Here is a 16737-nt window from a genome sequence, read left to right on the forward strand (position 1 = left end):
AATGGGGTGAAACGTGATTGGGGGGGAGGTTAGAGAGGATGCAGATGTTTGGGGTATAAAGGTCTTTACTATCTTCTCCACATTCATAACTGCCAAGTCCTGAGACCATCACAGCTGCTCTCCCTGAAACTGCAGAGCTGGGAGGGTCGTGTGCAGTGTGTTTCAGGTCCTGTTTGGGAACCAGATTGTCAGGCAGTTGTGTGGTTTAGGGAATAGACTCCCTCCCCTCCAACTTATAGGCTGTGGTATCTGCCAAGAGCCCCTTTCTCAGCCGAGCCCTGGATATCATGAAGAAACCCCCCTTGGAAACAGGCATGTCTCTGGTTGGTGTGAAGGTGGGTGGGGGCCCATCTGCCCCTTCTCTGTCCTTGTGTCACACCCTAGGCTGAAGGAGCCACTGGTGCCCCATGACTGTCAGGCAAGCCCTTGTGAAGAGAACAAACACTTTAAGGGCCTGTGAAGTTTCAGCCAGAATTAAGTGGATTCACCCATGGAAGGAGAATAGGTTTATTTTGTGACTGTGCGTGGGGTGAGTGGCGGGTGGTGGTGTGAGGCTGATCCCACTGCCAGCTGAAGAAATAGGTGGGAATCATTGTCAGTGGTACCCCAGGTGCTGGAGAAAATGGTGAAGACATTTGCCCGACAGTCCTCTCCTTACATTCCCGACCAGCACTGTCCAATAGAAATCCAAGAGCCACAAATTCAAGGCATGTGTACTTTTAAGTTTTCTAGTAGCCACATTAAAAGAGTAAAAAAAAATGGTGGGATTCATTTTTGTGATAATATTTTATTCAACCCAATATATCAAAAATGTTATTTCAACATGTAATCTAAGAAATTTTTCATGAGATGTTTAACATCTTTTTGTCCTCAGTCTTGGAAATCTGGTGTGTGTCTACACTGACATCACATCCCGATTCCCACCAGCCCCATTTCAAGTTGAGAGCGACATGCTGCTCTTGTGTCGGACAGCACGGTCCAGACCCTCCCTAGGCAGGAGCTGTGTGCTTCTGCACCGGCATTTTCTGCCTCTACAGAATCGTGCAACACCTTCTGCTGGTTGTGGGGACTGTGTCAGTCTTACAGTCCATTTGTTTTGTTTTGCTACAAACAAAACGTTTGGACGTTTTTGCCTTACCCCAGGACTGTGGTCTGGAACTCAATGATGAAGACGGTCACCGCTGCTACCCGCTGGAGGACCACCTGTTCTGTCACTCCTGCCATGTCAAGAGGCTGGAGAAAGGCCCCTCGTCCACAGCCCTTCACCAGCACCACTTCTAGCCAGAGCCTCTCACAGACGGCATGGCGCGCATGAGAGCCAGGGTTGCCCAATGAGAAATCTGCCTGTTGATTCCAGCGGCCCTGGGGTGGAACTGGGCTGGAGGGAGAAGGGGTGGGCAGGCGAGTTCCTGCACGTCCGTGTGGGACGCCTTGCCTTTAACCTGGGGGGTGAACCCTGCCTATCTGTATGTGTAGTTTCCAAGTGCCTTTCTCCACTGCCACACCCTCACCAGATTACTCAGGAAGACACTCCAGCAAGCATGTGGCATGTGACAGGAGATCGCATCAGTGCACCTGAATGAACCCTCCTGTCCCCTCTGGGAACAGTTCATGCTTCAGAGGGAAAGGTTTGCATTGGACTTATTTCACAATATCCTCGGAAGAGAGATTTCAGCTGCCAGTACATTCAACCCTTTCCCTCCTCTTAGGAAAACACCTGCACCCAAACACCCCCTCCCATCCTTATACACACTTGCATGCGCGTGCGCACGTGCGCACACACACGTACACACACACACTCCCTATGGTTTCTTCCATCCCAGAGCTTCAGTTTTTTTGTAAAATGGCTGCAAATTTTAATTGCATTATTGCAAGAGGGAAGCCCCGTCGTGTGCTTTGTATCTTAGGAAGAATTTACTTGGTCAGCCAGAGCTAAGTTTTGAAATAAGCGAGACAGAGTTTCCTGCTCGTCCACTGACAGCATTTTCTGTGCTGCTGCAAATCTTCACTCCCTTCAAGGCAGCTAGGGGCCCGATGGAGATTTGCCCTGTTCTAGCAAAGTGTGCTTTGGGACGAGAACTTGGTGCAGGCACCAGGCTCTCTGTGCCCCTTATTTGTGCTTTTTATCTGGAGCTGTCCAGAGTCTGTGACTTTGGAGTCGCTCCTGCCAAGGCAAGTCTCAGGATCCTATGTGGGGACATCTCTTGTGCCTATTTCGCTTATTTAACACTTGGAAGTCCTGCCCACATGCTGAGAGCTAGCCCCTTATAAATGAGGAGAGTTTTTGTGTGTGTGAGATCTCTAGGCCAGCAAGGGAGGGAGGGCCTCCAGATAAGTTATTATATTCATTTCACAGGTTTCTCTCTTGCCCAGTTCTTGACACAGGCACTATGTTGGAAGAAACCGGTATAAGGTACATGCTTTTGTCTGTTTTTTCTTTTTTTAAGTGTTTCCCTCTGCTTTCACAGTCTTCCACAAACAAAAAATACCTCACAGGTAAGAGCTTTACCAAGTCTCAGATTAAGGAGGAATTCAGCCATCATGCTGAACTCAGATGCCTTCTTTGGTGTGTTAGGAATCTCAGGCTTCACACAGGCTAGACTCCAGCAGGTCACAGCACTGTAGTCTTAACTAAAGGTCAGCTGGGAACAGATCCTATTGAAATTGGGTGCTGTTGCCTTATGCATTTCATCACGCTGACACCCTGGGGTGGCAGGGGCTAAGGGAGGACCACACACTGGCAAGATTTCAAGGCCATCTCTACACTGAAGAGGCAGAATTTGCCCTGCATGTCACATTCCTGAGGCTAGAGGTCAATACCCGTTGGTATTTCAGTGAGAAGAAGCTGTGAAGAAAAAAAAAGGTTGGCCGGCACTTGCTCTCTCAGCCTGTGGGGAGGGCCCCATGGCCTTGTCACAGGAGGGCGGGGCCCTCTCACCGCTCGCAGCCAGGCCAGTTGCATGGCATCTGGCCTCCGCTCTCTGCCTCCTCACCCCACACCCAGAGCGAGGGGACTGGGCAGTTGGGGCCACAGAGGGCGGTCAGTGGAGCTCAAGGCACATGGGACTCGCAGACTTTTCACTGGTCTTGGCTCCACTTCTAGGCCTTGTTTTGACTCATTTGGTAGCAGTTACTTGTAAGAAGCACAGAATTGGCACCATGGATAGTCTCTTCCATTATTATTAGATGCATTCTGTTGGAGTCCTTTGCCAGATGTCACTTTAGCCCGGGCTGCGTGCTTTCATTGGTCCCTTTTCACGAGCTGGGCCTCCTGAAGCCCGTGAATGCGTGGAGCTGTGACCTGGGGGTCACACCCCTCTCTCCTGTCAAGCTGCCCAGCTCAGCTCTGGCAAGGCTGTGGGCAAATGAAGCCAGCCAGTGTGTCTTAACCTGTCTTTGCCCACCGAGGACCGTTTCTGGCCTTGCTGACGCACCTTTGCTCCACTTCCAAGTCAAGCAGAGTGAAGAAATGGCCTCGGAGCCACTGTCAGAAGTGGCAGGGGTTTGTCTGCAAATTGGGTAACTGATTAGTTAAACAATCTGATTAATTTTTTAATGAAATTTTTAAAGTGGCCTTGATTGAAGTAATTCGGATATCTCTGCAAATATGGCATTTTGCATCGTTGAAGAAGAACAGTAAGAGAATTTCCAGACATTCTAGAAATCAGGGCAGCAACTTCTTTTGTCATCAGCATCCCTGGAGAGGGCGCTGGGTGGGAATCTCGCACCAGTTGTTTCTCTCCTTGGGCCCTTACACAAAAGCCATGAGGAGATGTCCACCTACCTGATATTTTAAATGTTCTATAAGTTATTAGCCAAATAGAACTGTAATGGAGTTGTATTTATAGGCACCTAGAAAGAAAACACAGGCACCTGGTAGACCGGGATGAATAAGTATGTCTTAAAAGGTAGAGCCAATAGCCCTTCCTGAGTTCCCTAGACAGCTCTTGGACTTTAGATAAACGAGGAGAATTAGGGCCTGATTCCAGACCCCAAAGCCAGCCTCCAGCCTTCTGCCTTGCCTCATTTTGCCCTTTAGTTTTTTCTTGTCTTTTTTTTCGCCCCTAGCTAGGGCCATTCAAAAACCTGCCTGGGTGGTCTAAGAAAAGCCAGTAACCCAGTTTGGCCTGCTGTACCAGGATATTTTCTCTCTCATGTTATTCCCCCATCTGTCGCTGAGTAAAGAGTGATTGGTTCATCTCTTACACGGAAGAGCATTTAGTCTTGTCTGGGTCATTGCCTGTACATGGCAGCAGGACGTTCCATTTCTCCATGGTTAGTGCTCAAGCGAAAACTTGTTTCAGCTGAGTCCACTGAGGTGATGCCGTTGAGTCTTGGGTGGCCCATGAGATAATCAAGGAGTTCTGATCGCCTTTAAGTGCTACCATCGCCTTGTTTTCATGGGCTTGAGTCATGCTTACAAAAGGAAAAACAGAAATCTTAGGACTTGAGAGAATTATTTGGAATTCACAGTCCTTTGCATGCCGTTTTTGTGTGCCATTTCTCATGCGCCTAAAATTATGAGAGCTGGGATGGCTGCTGGTACCCTTGCAAAGAATGTGTGCAAGACTTGACCCCCAACTATTGTTGCTTGATGCACTTGTTAAAACTCTGTCTGCCAGGAAACCAAATTCTTTGTATTCTCCTTTGTGCCAGGGATAGGTCCTAATTTCCCAGTTACTATTTGAAATAACTTTTTTTTTGTGTGTGTGAGGAAGATCAGCCCTGAGCTAACATCCATGCCAATCCTCCTCTTTTTGCTGAGGAAGACTGGCCCTGAGCTAACATCCGTGCCCATCTTCCTCCACGTTATGTGGGACGCCGCCACAGCATGGCCTGGCAAGCAGTGCGTTGGTGCGCGCCCGGGATCTGAACCTGGGCTGCCAGCAGCGGAGCGCGCGCACTTAACCGCTACGCCACGGGGCCGGCCCCCTGAAATAACTTTTAAAAGTAGTAGAAAAAAATGACTAAAATATATTAGCTATGTATTGTTCTGAGCCAGAACTGGACAGATGTGGGAAATTCCGTATAGTGTATGAAAATTTCACTGTGAGGGAATTATTTTCCTCTCTCTTCTTTTACTTTAAAATTATTCAAAATATTGTTACTATAAAATTATTCAAAATTTTACTGTTACTATGAAATATTCAAAATTTTACTGTTACTATAAGATTCAAAATATCATGACAATAAAACTGCATCAATTTGTAGACTATTAAAGTGCTCTCCAACATAATGATGTTTACTGGGTCTTCTTTTGTGTGTGTGGAATAAGCAGACAGTGCTTTTTGCTAACTGGATTTGGTCTTTTATAGCTCTGGATTCTTAAAGGAACACGTGGGTATCAGAACTGTCTAGGGTCTCAAATTTTACCCTATTTGTAAGCTAAATAAGCTAGCAGGCCATGGTTTCATGGGTCCTGGCAGAAGTTATGAGACTCCTAGTCAGAGATAAAGGACAGTTTATTACTCACAGCAACAGCAGTAGCATTTCACTTTACCAGCATTTGCACTGGTTCCCTGAGCTCCAGTTCCTGCAGGGCCCCATGAAGAGGGCCAGGTGATACCTGCACATGCAGTGGACTACGTTACAAGAGGAAACCCAAGCTCAGGAACCACAGTATTTTATAATGGGCAGTAAGCCTGCCTGACTTTTGCTCCAGAGAGAGACACCATCTCTACCATCCAAGACTGTTCACAAACATCCTTGAAAAGATATTCTGGAACTAAGGCAGTTGGTGCCTAGCTCACGAGATGTGTAGGGACGTGAGAGACCCTTGGAGAATCATTTTCCAAGAATTGGCAGTTTCTTCAGCTGGGTCCTTAATAGTGAGACTTTTAAGGTCATGCTGCAGTGGTGGTCATTTTTCTGTTCCCTTTTGTGTATGTTCCCTTCCCTTTTGTGTATGTTGATTTTTTTTTTAATGAAGTTATGACCAAAGAATCCCAGGGGTGAGTGGCCCTCTAGCTTTGAGGCAAGCATGCGAAAGAAGGCAGGACTTGCAGAGTGAGGGGGTTGAGTGTGTGGTTAGAATCCTTAGGGTTGGGCCGGCCCCGTGGCTTAGCGGTTAAGTGCATGCGCTCCACTGCTCGCGGCCCGGGTTCGGATCCCGGGCGTGCACCGACGCACCGCTTCTCCGGCCATGCTGAGGTCGTGTCCCACGTACAGCAACTAGAAGGATGTGCAGCTATGACGTACAACTATCTACTGGGGCTTTGGGGGGAAAAACAAGTAAATAAAATTATAAAAAAAAAAAAAAGAATCCTTAGGGTGGAGGAGATGGTCCAGCTCCTTGTCTTTCGCTGCTCCATGGGCTTGTTTTAGGTTTCAGTTTAGTTCTGGTGGCTGCCAGTTCTGATGTGGCAAGGACATGGGAAAGCTGAGAGCGAGGATGCTGATTATTGTGGTTGTCTTACTTGAAAATAAAACATCTTTTTAAGTGATCAGAGAGCAGTTATTCTGATATTACAAACATAGGCTGCCGTTTTCTATGACCCTGATGCTACAAGGGATGAAAATATAGTCAGGGAAAAGGGTGGTCTGGGCCATGGTGTACTGGTAAGTCAGCTTTTGGGGGAAAAGATTAAGCCCTGATTTGGAGTGTTTGCTGATTTCTATGATGTAAACATTCTCAGGATGGCCCATTTCAGGCTATCAACATGACATCCCTGAACTTGGAGTTGGGAAGAGATGGCACAGTCATAACAGATCCTAGCTGGCCCAGGCCTTTGGGCCATTTGGGCTGAAGCAGTGGGGAATCTGGTTTGGTTTGAAATTCCAGGATGAAAGCAGGAGCAGCGGTGACAGCTCACGTCTAATGTGTGCTCCTCATGGACTAGATACTGTTCCAAGGACCGTACTCCTTATAATCCCTCATTTTATGGACAAGGTGGCTGAGACACAGAAGGGTGAAGTAACTCTCCAGACAGTAAGGACCAATAGATGGAGCTGAGATTCTGTCCTGGGCAATCTCACCCAGAGGGAGCTGTTTGCCTACTCTGGCTACCGGGGCCATAACTTGTCCTTTAGTGTTTCTTTTCATTACAGCTACTTGGCCTAACAAACTCATTGTGAGGCTGAAGAGGGGCTTATCGCTGCTCTCTGTTGGAGACTATATTGGTTTCCTATTGCTTCAGTAACAAATAACCAAACTTAGCGGCTTAAAACAAATTTATTATCCCACAGTTCCAGAGAAACGGGCTTTACAGGAGTGTTAGCAGAGCTGCCTTCCTTCCGGAGGTGCTAGGAAAGAAGCCATTCCTTGCTCTTTTCTAGCTTCTAGAGGGTGCCCACATTACTTAGCCACATCACTCTGACTTCTGTCGTCATGCCTCCTCTCTAACCTTGCTTCTTTAAGGACCCTGTGATTACGTTGGGCACGCCCACATAATCTAGGGTAATCCCCTCATCTCATGACCCTTAATCACACCTGCAAAGTCTCTTTTATCTTGTAAGAAGACATTCACAGGTTCTGGGGATTAGGACATGGACATCTTGGGTTGCGGGGCACTATTCAGCCGACCACGGAGTCCAACAAACTTTTTGGGTGGAAATGAAAGAATATCCTGGGGATATAAAGTGCATTTTCTTCAAGCATCGCTAAAAGTAGGGTTTGCATTTTCCCTGGGTTGAAAACGGAAGTGCTTCATACATAAAAGTGATTTGGACCTTGGACTCAGGGTGTAAAAACATTTAGAGTAGGTCATATTCTGTGGGAGAAAAAGAAGCCAGGGAGGTCTGGTCCAGGAGAAGGTCCTGGGTATGTGACAGCCCAGGTGTGCAGCACTTTCAGGAGAAGTCCTGGTTATGTGGATGCCCCCAGGTGTGTAAGGCAGCCTAAGGCACACCCACCACTTGGTTACACGCACATTCCTCCAACTGATCCAAGTCCTCAAGGACAGGCTGCTGTGGGCCCTGCGTTGCCCAGGGGACCTGGCCTACAGCAGGCCTATGATGGAGGGGAAGTGAGGGAACACACCCAATTTGGAGACTTAGCAGGAAGGCAGACCCCACAACAGACAATGAATCAAAACTCCATGCGTGGCAGCCACACTCTCCTGTAGAAGCGTGGACGTAAAAGTGGACTGCAGAGATCATTTGGATGGTACCAACAAGCTTCATCTGTAGCTTCGATTGTTTCCATGAGAAGCTCCTTGGCAGATTTTGTAAAAAATTATATTTGTATTTACATAGGTAACATAATTTTGCTATAGAAAAAACTTGGCTAACGAGGTCAATTTATATTACCTATCCTTGGCTGATTTCTCATCCTGAATATTGCTTTCCCTAGAATTCAATTTTGGCTTGTTTAGCATTTCAAAACCCCAGAGGAATGCCTGTTTTTGCCGGGATCAGTTTTTACTTTTCAGTCTCACTGATGTTCACAAAGGCCTTGGCTTGTATTACACAATTGGCAAAGAAAGGTCAACCTTTGTGTCTCTTAGTTCTGTGGTGACAGAATTTCTACATGGTGACATGTTCAGAGAGCCTGGGCAGGAGCTCTCTGCAGGGAGGTGGCTGTCCAGCTGGAAGCATTCTTTTCTTAAAGACTTACAAGATAGGCTGCAACTTAAATCCCCGTTTTATTAAAGGAGAGGAAATGTCCAAGAGCCCAGAGCTGGTGAGTAGAAGCATCATCAGGACTAGAGATGAAGTCTTCTGATTGCTAACCAGCAGGGGAGAAGGGGTGAGGTGCATATGTGATCACTGTTCATGCCAAGACAGGGAACTGGCCCTGAGTCCCCTCTGGCGCACAATAAGGCCACAGGCAGGATGGCTTTGGGGTCAAGAGCCCAGACTCAGGTTCTAACTCAGGCTCTATCACCTAATTGCTCAATGATCGATCTTAAGCAAATTTAGTTCCCTCACATGTAAAAATGGGGATAACTACTGAACTTACCTTAAGGGATTGTTGTAGGATTGATTGAATTAGTCCAGGTAAAGAGCTTAGAGCTCTTAATTGCTCAATAAGCATGATAGGCTTTAAGACTTAATTGATCTTTCCATTGGGACGACTAACAAAATAAATTACAAACTAATTAAAGTAAATGGAAAAAAAAATACAAACACAAAACATTTTGAAAAGAGCACATATGCATAGAAGAAACTGTAAAGTAAAATACTGGTAAATTGGAACATATAAAAGTGAAAATTACTCTAGGTTCAAAAATATAAGGAAAAGGTAAACTATAAACAAGAAAAAGATTGCAATGTGTTTGATAGCCAGAATTCATATCCTTAATATATTAAAAAGTCTAACAAATCTATAAGAAAAATTGAATACATACATCAAGAGAAAAAATATACATGAAGTAACAAATGTAAGTAAAAGGAAGTTCTGTTTTTCAATTATGAAAATTGCAAAGAAATCATAATGAAATTTATGATACTCAGTGTTGGTTAGCATGCAAGGAAACAGATGCTGTTGATGGAAGTGTGTATTGGTTTAATTTTTTTGGAGGGCAGTTTGAAAATACGTACCAAAGTCTTTAAAATGTCCATGAAATGGACCTTAAAAACGTCCATCTGATCATTCCACATCTAGAAATTTATATGACATTCAGAAATAATTCCACACAGCATTATTTTTACAAAGTGTTAAACTGACAATAACCCAAATTCCCTACAAAAGAGAAATGCTTAAAATACCTAGTTCTCTAATGGGTTATCTTCAAAGAACATTTAATAACCTTAAGTCTCAGACAAAAAGCTAAGGGGACAAAATGAGACACAAAGACATTTCCCGTACAACCCCAAATTTGGAAAAATAGTATATTCATATTTTAAGAAGTGTGGAAGAAAAAGTCTATAGGGAAAATAATTATGATGTTAATAGTAATGATCTCGGGATGGGAATTCGCGTTATTTTTATTCCCAATAATTTTCTGTATTTTACAAATTTTCTATAATTTCCTCAGGAGGAAAAAACATTATATTGGAGAAATTAATTGATCGAGCGAGAGACTGCTTAACAAACAGCGTTCGATGTCTCAGCCACTCCTTAGGTTCGAGTCCACTTTCTGCCGTGGACGTTTCGCGCCTTCTCAGTTCTTCGAGCGAGGCACCTATAAAATGGGTAATATACTAGGTTATCTGGAGTCTTCTTACTGCAAAACCACCCATGTTTTAAGGTTTCTCGATGGAATTTGGGAGCCAGGTTGCCTTTGGACCCGGAGCTCTCCAAGGACAGAGCTGCAGACTCCGAGCACTCTGCCGACCCCCTCTAACGCGCGCAGCCGCACTGCAGCGTTTCCCTCTCCGCCGAGGGTGAGAGCGAGAGCCCACCCCGTCCTGGGAAACTGGGACTGCGCCGCTTCCCATATCACCACAGAGGTTTCCGCTACACGGAAAAAACGCCCGAGCTGCTGCCTGAAATGCGCTTTTGTGTCTTCCGGTAGCTAACCTACGGCCACAGCACGCCCCCACTGCAAACGGCCACCTTTCCAGGAGTGTTTTCCTAAATGTACCCAATTTGCAGAGACTCTTTATGTACATCATTAATAGGGCGCTTTGCAATTTACAAATCAACTCACACAACTTCGTGTTCCAAACACAGCTTAAAAGATGACACTTTGGGCTAAGTAGCGTTAAAATTCAAGATGTTTAACTTTGACACTTTAGCCATAGTCCTTTCCAAGGAGACCCTGTAATCAAAGTCGAAAGTGGCAAAAAGTGCGCTTCGAGCCAGCCAGGAGTCGAACCTAGAATCTTCTGATCCGTAGTCAGACGCGTTATCCATTGCGCCACTGGCCCTCTGCTGGCAAAGTCCTCCCTGTAATGTAGATCATCCGTTACGCAGCTACACGCTCCCCTCATACAATTACTGCACTTCTGTGCCTGCGCGGGGCGCCACGACTCCCAATGCTCCGCCTTGTCCCGGCAAACGCACTCCGCCAATCCGCAGCGGCGACGTCACGCGCTCTCTTCGGCGTGCTCCAATTCGGCACCTCGGACAGCCTCCCTTGCATTCGCTAGCGCGCGCACTAAGTTTGTCCACGGCCGCCTCCCGTTCGCTGGCAGGCCGGGCGGGGCGGGGAGAGGGGCGGGGCGAGGCCGAGCGCTGCGGCCGCCGTGCCCGGGTGACTGGTGGCGCCGTAACCCAGGTGGCGGCGCGGGGCGGGCGCAAAGAGAAGGAAGGAGGTGGTGGTGCAGGATGGCGGGGACAACCTACGAGCGGCTGAAGCTGTGAGTCCCACGGGCCGGAGGCCGTTGACCGGAACGGCCGGAGGGGTGGCGGGCGGGGCGGCAGGTGCGGGCCGCCGGCCCCGGGAGGGTTCCCGAGTCCGGGGCGGCGGGCCCAGTGTGGAGCCCCCCGCACTCCCCGCCTTCCTCGCCCGGCGCGGCCCTTCCGGGAGCTTGTGGGTTGCGGCCGCCCCGAGGCCCCGCGCGTCTCGCCGCTGGCCGGGGAGCGACGGTCCGGCCAGCCTTTCTCCGCCCGGCTCGGCCTCGGCACTGAGGGCGGAGAGCCGAGCTGCAGACCGGCTCCCAGCGAGCCGGGGTCCGCGTTTGGGTGCAGCCCTTCACGGCATGCTCCTCCTCACGTTTTTTGGAGAGGTGGCGGCTAAATTTATGCTTATAGTTTAACAGAGGTAAAAGAGAAGTTTTTTTTCTTATTTTAATGGACCCATAGCAGCACGTTAGAGTCCACGCACAAATCGACAAGCCTTTCTCTATCTGGGCGTCGAAGCCTGCCTGACCATTCTTTAGGATACAGAAAAAATTTAAAGTACAGTTAGTACTCTTAAGGTCCTGAAAGATTTACTTGGCTTTAAATTTTGTACAGCACAAGCATAAAGCAGGTTCTGAAGTCCGCATTCCTCGCCAGAGGCTAATCTCGAGAATTTTGGCACTGCAGATTGACTTTTCGGTAAAGCCAAGTTCTTGAAGCTTTGAGAAATAAAATACACTTTGGTCGTTAGAGTTGTAAGTTAGGTATTTGTAGGGTTTTTGGCTTGTCCTGGATAAATAAAAACATGTATTTCCCTTTGCATTACCATCAGCCCCTACGCTTTTCTTGTCTGTAATTAACTTTGTTCTGCTTATTTTGTGCTTAATGCTTATCTCTAGACTGTTTGAAAATCCAGTGGCCATAGTCTGAGGATGTCTTTGGCAGCAGAAGCAAATGTAGTTTTTGAGAAGTTCATCCATTTCTAAATAAGTTAAAATATCTTGATACTTAGGCATTGGTATCACATTACCTTTGCAAGGATATGAGGACCTCACAGTGTGGTTTGGGCACTTCCTATGCTCACCAGAACCTTAAGCTCACTTAACTTTCTGGAAGGTTCAGTTTAAAGTTAAGAGTGCAGAATTGGGAGCGCGGGGATCTCCTCGACATCAGATATTTTGCAGAAAAGATGGTGATTATTTTTCCCCTTTGCCACTTCTGTTTACTGTGATTCTGTTTGAAAGACCCCAGCTGCGCGCTTCCCTCCACCTTTTCCTCGCCAAGTTTCTGTGTTCTCTTCCAGTTTCCCTTTGCAAGGTGATCACTTTGTTGGTGAATGAGTCCATCAAAATGTCTTTGACTAAGGTACTGGCCGGGCCAGTGTCGCATGTGCTCTTCTGGCTAATTAGGTTATTGTTGTCTATCTGATAGTCACTAAAGAGTTTAATATGATCCTACACCAAGTCTCAAATGTGTTTGAGCAGCATGGAGCCTTGGCTTGATGCAGCTCAGCGTTAGGTTACTGAAAGCAATTGCATTTTCCTGTGGCAAAGATTGAATGGGATGGAGAACTTGAGAATTAGGATTGTTTATGAGCTGCCAACCAGGCCCTAAATTCACCAGTCCAGACCAAAAAAAGCGCTCTATATCCGTAAAAGAGAAAGGAAATTTGGCCCTGAAGTGGTGAGGCTGATGCTTTTGTATTGATTTCTGTGAGAAGTGGGAACTATAAATTTGTTTGGATGAAAAAGTAAATCTGGGGTTATGTGAAAGACATGCTCTCATTTGTCAGTCCTTCACTTTTTTCCCTGAAAAAAAGGTTTGAGTGCTTCTGTAAATGTGAAGATACAACCTTTTTGCAACTTCGTTTTTCTGTACTGGGAGTTTGTAAGTTGGAGCGTCTGCTCTTGTTCCTTCTTTCTGGCCCTTCCTGTTCTGAGGCATGCTGTTTGGGGTTTTTAAATGTGGTCTCTCACCTAAGATGCCACATTGTCTTAGATGCATTTGGAGGTGGAAGTGGTTTCTGATCCATATAAGAATTAGTGGGACATAATAGCCATTTTTTAAAATGTGCCTAGAGATATGTTTTAAGAAAGATCCAGGGCCGGCCCTGTGGCTTAGCGGTTAAGTGCGCGCCCTCCGCTGCTGGCGGCCCGGGTTCGGATCCCGGGCACACACCACAGCACCACTTGTCAGGCCATGCTGTGGCGGCATCCCATATAAAGTAGAGGAAGATGGGCACGAATGTTAGCCCAGGGCCAGTCTTCCTCAGCAAAAAGAGTGGGATTGGCGTGGATGTTAGCTCAGGGCTGATCTTCCTCACACAAAAAGTAAATAAATGAAACATCAAGTTTAACCAAAAAAAAAAAAAAAAAAAGAAAGATCCATACAAGAGATAGTTTGATTATTTTATTACAAAAATATTACTACTGAGTTTATTTAAATATTGTATAAGTGCTTGGAATTTTAGTAATAATTTTTCTGCATTATGCCATACATTTTCTCCACTCCATCTCTGTCCTGCTATCAAGTTCACTTTCCTAATGCCCCAGTTTCATCCTCTACTCTCCTGCTTATAATTTCCAGTTCCATCTTTTTTTTTTTTAAAGATTTTATTTATTTATTTTTTCCCCCCAAAGCCCCAGTAGATAGTTTTATGTCATAGCTGCACATCCTTCTAGTTGCTGCATGTGGGACGCAGCCTCAGCATGGCCGGAGATGCAGCGCGTTGGTGCGCGCCCGGGATCCGAACCCCGGGCCGCCAGCAGCGGAGCGCGCGCACTTAACCACTAAGCCACGGGGCCGGCCCCTCCAGTTCCATCTTACTGACCTATAGAATTAAGCTTACATTTCTTAGCCATCTGTATTCTAGCCTCTTCACAATCTGTCCCCTAACTTTATTTCCCATAACTGCCCAGTGCTTTTTTGTGTGTGTGTGTGAGGAAGATTAGCCCTGAGCTAATATCCGATGCCAATTCTGCTCCTTTTTTGTTGAGGAAGATTGGCCCTGGGCTAACATCCATGCCCATCTTCCCCTACTTTATAGGTGGGACGCTGCCACAGCATGGCCTGACAAGCGGTGCATCGGTCTGCGCCCGGGATCCAAACCTGCAAACCCCGGGCTGCCAAAGTGGAGCGCCCAAACTTAACCACTACACCACCGGGCTGGCTGTGCCCAGTGCTTTTTTCCCCCCTCCAGCAGAGTTGGCCACCCTCTTGTATCTTCAAGCTTGGGCTTCTTTTGATCCTTCTACCCAGAATGCCTTCTTCCTCTCTCCACCTCTTTACCCACTGATCACATCCATGGGAGAGTTGAGACATCTTAGGCTTTTTTAGTCAGAACAGACTTAGATTCATATCCTGACCTTGCTACTTGGGTTGTGTCCTGGCCGTATTACTTAATATCTCTGAATCAGTTTTTCATCTGTAAAATGAGAACGTCACTACTTCACAAGATTATGATACAGATTGAAAGAGTGTAGGTGAAATATCCAGCAACTTAACAGGTACTCACCTTCTCTGAGAAGCCTTTTTTCCCACATCTTTCCCTTCACTGAGCTCCCATAACGGTTTACTGTCACAGCAGCTAGCCCGAAGCATCCATATGGTTGTGCATTCTGTCTCCTCAGATTGATTAACAGTGGATTTACTGTCCCATGGACAAGAGGACTGAAAGTTAGAATGATCAATCCATAGCACTCTTTGAACCACTCACTCTGCCACCTAGCAATGATGAAGTCATTGTATAGACTTTGTTTCTCCAACTAGGTTGCAAATATGTAGAACATATTAGAAATACCTTAACATTGATTTCTTCTCTAGTCCTCCTCAGTTCCTAGCATAAAGCCTTGTGCAGAACAGGTCCTCAGTGAATCGGCTCAGTAAATGAAAAGAACTTTCCAGTGTAGAACACCTACCACCACTTCAAAAAGAACACAGTCTGGGGTAATTTGGAATGGATTCTTTTGAAGTAGCAGCAGCTTAAGTCATTTTGTGTATAGTATTGTCTTTCCAGTGCCTCTGTGAGGTCATAGGTTGATGTATATCCTCTGTCATTATTGAAGACAAGGAAATAATTGCCCTTGGCCCCACAGTCAGGTCACACAGGCAAGGCATGGCAGAACCTGCCTTGGACACAGCAGGCCCAGTGTCCAGTGATCTTTCCATTACACTGCGTTATTCAAATTACCTTTTCTTCTCTTATCAGATTGCTCTTGCCTTAGTCCTTGGACATGTCTGATATAGAAATGAGTCACTTGTAATTGAAAATAGTTGGCATGTTCATATGCATGTTTAATATAGAAAACAATATTGATTTGTTCAGAATTTAAAATTCATACTTTTTAAACGTGTGTTCCAGGAAGTTCTAAATATCCTGTTTGTAACTCCTTTTTTCTTTTTAAATCAGTTGAGTAAGCTTGGATAATGTCAGACAGTGATAAATTTGAAATTACAAAACAGTTCCAACAGAAGTCCATTATTGGAAACGTTTAAAGCATGTTTTTTTTTTTTGCTTTTAAGAGGTCAGCTGAAATAGGTGTAAGGCAGGAAATCCTTTAGAAATTGAGTCAAGCTGCAGCTTGCCTCTGAAGAAACATTTTTTCCTCAGTTAGGAAGTCTCCTTTCTTCTTGCAAGATTGTCATAGCTGTGAGGTCAGTTGGGGCAGATGTGACACAACTCTGACGACAGATGTAAACTAACCGACACTGTGATGAAGACATGTGTAGTCTGTCCAGTACATTATTCACACATTTCTCTGCAAGGAAGGATGGAGAGAAGCAAAGATTATCCTCATAAATTTAGGCACGGATGATGTGGAGTTTGTATCCAAGGCATTAGTTGAGTGGGGGGTCGAGGTCTAGATTAGTGCTAGGCTGCGTCAGATCACTTGCTGTGCTTGTTTTAAATGCATATTCCAAAGCCCCATATTAGACCTGCGGAGTGAAAATCTCTGAAGATGGGGCCTGGGAATCTGCAAGTTTAACTAGGTGTACTGGTAGTTCTTATGTACTCTAAAAGGTGTTTTAGGGCTGGGCCAAGCTGAGTGAGAACCAGAGCATGCTGGTAGAAGAGATTCTTTGGAGGGCCTGGGGGTCTGGAAGATTTTGCTGTGGATTACAGCTTCAGATTAGGTGGTGTTTAGACCTGGTCCTATGAAGGAGTCTGATTTTTAGAGTGAGTGAGTTTTAGGACGTACAGAGAATAGGAACTAGGAGGGACCTTGGGGTTTTGAGGAAGAAGATGGAATTAAAATTAATTAGCTTCCTAGAAATATCAGCCGGGTTTGGGATTTGTTGGGCTCCTGGGTTATCAGGGATGAACCGAGGCTGTAGGAGAGGTGCCCAGGCAGTGACTCAGTGATGGGGAGACCGTTGGGACACAAAAGGAGGATGAGTGAGTGGTCATGGGAGGAGCACCATCTCGGTATGGGTGTAGTGGGCTCAGAGGCTCTTTTTTCTAAGTTTTTACTTATCGATCGTCAAATCTAGTAAACTGTTATGTCTGTATGTTTTCAACCAGAGATATGGTAAATTTGATCATTAAGATTTTGATTTAATTCTTTATGTAA

The 16737-nt window shown here is 46.0% G+C and overlaps 2 protein-coding genes and 1 non-coding gene across 3 annotated transcripts in view; 2 read left to right on the forward strand and 1 right to left on the reverse strand.

The window, feature by feature from the left end:
- Positions 1–5236, forward strand: part of LIMD1 (LIM domain containing 1) — a 75437-nt gene extending 70201 nt beyond the window's left edge. The window contains exon 8 of the mRNA XM_004419599.3: positions 1144–5236. Within this exon, the coding sequence (XP_004419656.1) occupies positions 1144–1281 (138 nt within the window). The 3' untranslated portion in view covers positions 1282–5236. The remainder of the gene's footprint in view (positions 1–1143) is intronic.
- Positions 5237–10679: 5443 nt separating this feature from the next.
- Positions 10680–10752, reverse strand: TRNAR-ACG (transfer RNA arginine (anticodon ACG)). Its single transcript has one exon. It is a non-coding gene; the product is annotated as a tRNA-Arg (tRNA).
- A 301-nt stretch (positions 10753–11053) lies between these two features.
- Positions 11054–16737, forward strand: part of SACM1L (SAC1 like phosphatidylinositide phosphatase) — a 70818-nt gene continuing 65134 nt past the window's right edge. Inside the window, exon 1 of the mRNA XM_004419600.3 lies at positions 11054–11184. Coding sequence (XP_004419657.1) covers positions 11153–11184 — 32 coding nt within the window. The 5' untranslated portion in view covers positions 11054–11152. The remainder of the gene's footprint in view (positions 11185–16737) is intronic.

The sequence above is a fragment of the Ceratotherium simum genome, chromosome 5, assembly GCF_057802395.1.
Source record: "Ceratotherium simum simum isolate JZ-2026a chromosome 5, ASM5780239v1, whole genome shotgun sequence".
NCBI classification, from domain to species: domain Eukaryota; kingdom Metazoa; phylum Chordata; class Mammalia; order Perissodactyla; family Rhinocerotidae; genus Ceratotherium; species Ceratotherium simum.